General features: G+C 60.6%; 1 protein-coding gene across 1 annotated transcript in view; it reads right to left on the bottom strand.

Moving 5' to 3' along the window:
* Window positions 1-743: 743 nt before the first annotated feature.
* LOC104464139 (homeobox protein aristaless-like 4) overlaps window positions 744-880 on the bottom strand; it is a gene marked incomplete at its 5' end in the record, with an annotated part of 2,218 nt that continues 2,081 nt past the window's right edge. The window contains 1 exon segment of the mRNA XM_010076773.1: window positions 744-880. This exon segment is cut by the window's right edge and continues 44 nt beyond it. Coding sequence (XP_010075075.1) covers window positions 744-880 — 137 coding nt within the window.

Raw genomic sequence — 880 nt, 5'->3', positions numbered from 1 at the left:
CCCTGGGGTGGGGGGCAGCAGGGAGGGGCACGTGCCCTTCCAGTCCCCCGGCGTGGTGGCACCGTGCCGCGTTGGGAAGAGAGGCATCCCTTTCGCAGGGCTCTATCGCCTCAGACTGCAAGGTGGAGAGAGGAGACAGGATAACGTTGCCTTCTTTCTAGCCTCAGGGATCTTTCCCAGCCCCGTTCAGCTGTGGGAAGTCACAGCTCCTACTGAGGGGACAGGAGCAGCCCGAGAGGTGTCTCTTTGCTGGTGCCAGAGTCCCCATCCAGTCCCCTGCCCAGGGCAGAACAGATCTGAGCAACGCTGGTGACAAATGAGGAGGGGACGTTGTGTGTCTGTGTGTGTGTGTGTACAGGGGGGTGATGGGATGGCGGGAAGCTGCTGCAATGCCCGCGGGCTCTCGCTCTTTGGAAAAGCAGATCTGGTGTCAGAAAAAGGAGCGGGGAGAAAAAAAATGCCCAGGTTATTGAGGGGGGAGGGGGATACATCCCAACCCAGATCTCCCTGGAAGAGGTGCTGCTCCACAGCCTGCCTCTCCCCGCCGCATCCCGGGAAGCCAGGAGCTGCCGCGTTCATGCTGGAAAACACTCCACTTACATTAACGTATGGACTTTACACGCCTAGGGTAGCTAAAAGTGCTGCATTCACATCCCCGAGGAGGCAACGGCTGGCTGGAGTCCAAGCGGATGGATTGATTCGGCTGTCCCCGTGTGCTCTCTCCGCGTCTGGCTGCAACCCTGTCATGTCGCCCAGGAGATCGCGGCGCTGTGCTCCTTCGCTTTCATCCTCAGGGCAGCGATGCTGGAGGTCTTGCGGTCCGGCTCGCTGTTCAGCTCGTAGCCGTTGAGGCTGGGGCTTATCCCGGCCGCACCGAAAC

This window comes from Pterocles gutturalis, unplaced genomic scaffold, assembly GCF_000699245.1.
Source record: "Pterocles gutturalis isolate BGI_N339 unplaced genomic scaffold, ASM69924v1 scaffold3488, whole genome shotgun sequence".
In the NCBI taxonomy this organism is placed as follows: Eukaryota; Metazoa; Chordata; class Aves; order Pterocliformes; family Pteroclidae; genus Pterocles; species Pterocles gutturalis.
The sequence above is the reverse complement of the archived record's forward strand: the minus strand, read 5'-3'. Positions and strand labels throughout refer to the sequence as shown.